Genomic DNA, 2,915 nt, shown 5'->3' with positions numbered 1-2,915 from the left:
ACAGTTAGCTATAGCAACCGAGTGAATGTTCGTCACGAGTGGTGTGTGCGACGGTGAGTGTGCTTTGCACAATCTCAACACGCGCGCTGATCATCACCCTTTGCGCGCTGCCGCATGGCAGGGGCTTTACGGGAAGCCCACGCCTATTTGTTGTTTTTGCCTCACCATCCAGCGAAGAGGGATTCATGTTTCATGTTGTTTTTCCATCGTTTCTTCGTGTTGAGCTTCTTGGCGCTTGCTTGCTTTTTTTCTGCGCTTGTTACCTTCGCCACTGCCACTGCTTTAACATATCATTCTACATTTCAACACCTTCGGTTGTTGATTTGATAAAACAGTCTATAACAAACAAGCGCGAGAACGGAACGTGTGCGTTACTGAGGGTGTTGTGCACTGGCTAGTATTGCGCCATTCCGTGAGTGGACCTCTCAAGGTCTTAATCCTCGGTTGTCGAGACTATGAATAGTGATTTTGTTGTGAATTTTTCGGATAAGAACGAAACGTATAGAAGATGCACATTTCACGGTTATGCTCGAAATAGTGAGTGAACTACCGGAAAACGGCCAAAAAGTTTGAAAGTTCCTATCAGTTCTAAGAACGGTGAATGAAGGTGTGAGTGTGATCATTAGCCTGGCAAGATGCCGCGACCCTCTCGAGACAGTTACGGTGACCAGAAGCCTCCCTACTCGTACATCTCGCTGACAGCAATGGCCATCTGGAGCTCGCCGGAAAAAATGCTCCCGTTGAGTGACATCTACAAGTTTATCACCGACCGTTTTCCCTACTATCGAAAAAATACCCAGCGATGGCAGAACTCTCTGCGTCACAATCTAAGCTTTAACGATTGCTTCATCAAAGTGCCAAGACGGCCAGATCGACCTGGCAAGGGAGCATACTGGGCTCTCCATCCGCAAGCGTTCGACATGTTCGAGAATGGAAGCCTACTCCGACGGAGAAAACGTTTTAAACTGCACAAAACCGACAAGGACATCCTGAATGAGGAACTCGCAGCCCTGGCAAACATAAACCGGATATTCTTGGCCCAGAATTCCGGTACCGAAACGTACTGTCCATCGATGGTAGATCCCATGCACCAGCCGATGCTACACTCTCCCATCGAACAGCTGTCCCCAGCATCCGCGCCGGCTCCGATCTCCCCCATTTCCATCACCGAAACCATCACACCATTGCGGCCAAAGCGAGCCTTCACAATCGAAAGCCTCATGACCCCGGACGGCAGATCAACTCCGATGCATCATATTCCAAAAAAATCCTCCAAATCATCCAGCGATAAGCTCAACCTGCTAGACGACAGCCCCCGGATACCGGGTTTGCATCAAGGTCCTACCCTGCCACCGGCCACAACCCTGCCAGGGGTCCACATTCCACCGTTCTTCCCGTATCCGCACCCGATGCTGAACGCCTACGACCTGCCAATCCATCCACTGCTCATGATGGCCCCCCTCGGTGCGATTCCTCCGCACTACTTTCATCACACCTCGTATCACAATCTAACAATACCGCCCGGCGCTGGCGGCGGCGGGGGCGGTCGAGCTGCGGGGGACACCGGGACCGGTTCCAGCGGTGACGCTGCTGGACCCACCGATCTGAGCAGGCTGGGACACGCGCTGCGAAGCGTGTGAACACGCGCCGGCAAGCGGGCAAAAACACATCACCCCGTGTGTACGTGTACGTGTGACAAATCACTCTAACTTGCGATAGAAGGCTGTTTGTTGTTTACCTTTTCGGAGTTTTGTTTGTATCAGTAAGTGTAATAATAGTTTTTAACCGTAGTTCAATAGATAGTTGTAATTTCTTTCCAGTTCTTTTTTACCCTGGAAGGAACGACTGTATAGTAAATATTACTGGCAAAAATCTAATCTAACCTAACATATACGTAGAGAGAGACAAGTGTGAACGAGAATGTACAAAAGTCGAACTCGCTGTAAATGGTTATTTATCTAGAATTTCCGGTAGAATCGCATTACTCCAGAATATTGCAAAACAAGAAGCTGAGAATAAAGCTTTCTCTGTATACTACTAAACGTGGCAAAATCGTGCTAAAATGATCAACTAACTAAATGTGGTTCTCGTGTAAGATTGTATACAACTATTTAATGCCAATAGCACAATTCACCATTTAAGAAAAATTTGATATTTGGAAAATACATAGTATTTGAGCAATTATTCAACATGCTAATATGTTTGTTAAGTCGTGAAATTTGTGAAAGCCCTAAACACCTGAATTCAAGAAACTTATTGATGGGATTTTGCATTCGAATTATATTAACTGTTGTGGCATTCTGACAGAAATTGGAATGTAGAGGGATTAAAAAAACCATTGAAACCCGAAATACTATATTTTGAAACTTGGATTTGACCCAAAAATACGCCTAGTAAGAGCTTTGACCTAAAAATTGTTTACTTCACTTATTTTCGGAAAGATGCTTGTCTGGAATAGAATTATAAGACGTTATAAAAATATCAAAGAAATAAAGATTTCTCAAAGATACGTCTCGAGTTGACGTGTTTTAACTCACAGAGTAATACCTGCAGACATACTAAATATAGCCAAGCGATTCTCGTACAGATTTTGAAGTTTTCGTGGAACTGAGTCTTTAATGATGGGGATAAAATTAGAGTTTCGAGCGTATTGATTCATCTTAATGAATTTCGGAACAGTTTGGCGAACGAAATAAACCGTAATTTATTAAATATTTCAATTTCACATATTTTTTCCAGTTAAATATAACGTTGTGGAAGTTTTCATTTGTTTTAAAAAGATGGATGGGTAATGTCTGCTACAAAAACCGAAGCGTCTTCACTGCATTCAAGGCTGACAATTGAAATCTAATGGTTGCCTTTACACGATTAACACTATTATCAATACTTGAGATTATTGGTAAGGTAATGTAAAA

At 44.0% G+C, this 2,915-nt stretch overlaps 1 protein-coding gene across 1 annotated transcript; it reads left to right on the top strand.

Annotated features, from left to right (window-relative positions):
- The first annotated feature begins 269 nt into the window (after positions 1-269).
- Positions 270-2,119, top strand: LOC131677401 (fork head domain-containing protein FD4-like). Its single transcript, XM_058957203.1, has 2 exons — positions 270-1,762; positions 1,821-2,119. The coding sequence occupies exon 1, from the start codon at positions 636-638 to the stop codon at positions 1,638-1,640; it is 1,005 nt and encodes a 334-aa protein (XP_058813186.1). The 5' UTR covers positions 270-635; the 3' UTR covers positions 1,641-1,762; positions 1,821-2,119.
- Positions 2,120-2,915: the final 796 nt, after the last annotated feature.

The sequence above is a fragment of the Topomyia yanbarensis genome, chromosome 1 (assembly GCF_030247195.1).
Source record: "Topomyia yanbarensis strain Yona2022 chromosome 1, ASM3024719v1, whole genome shotgun sequence".
In the NCBI taxonomy this organism is placed as follows: domain Eukaryota; kingdom Metazoa; phylum Arthropoda; class Insecta; order Diptera; family Culicidae; genus Topomyia; species Topomyia yanbarensis.
This window is presented reverse-complemented; position numbering and strand designations above follow the sequence as displayed.

What these genes read in the sequence shown, in the direction of transcription:
- LOC131677401 (XM_058957203.1), top strand. Translation starts at nt 636, where the DNA reads ATGCCGCGACCCTCTCGAGACAGTTACGGTGACCAGAAGCCTCCCTAC.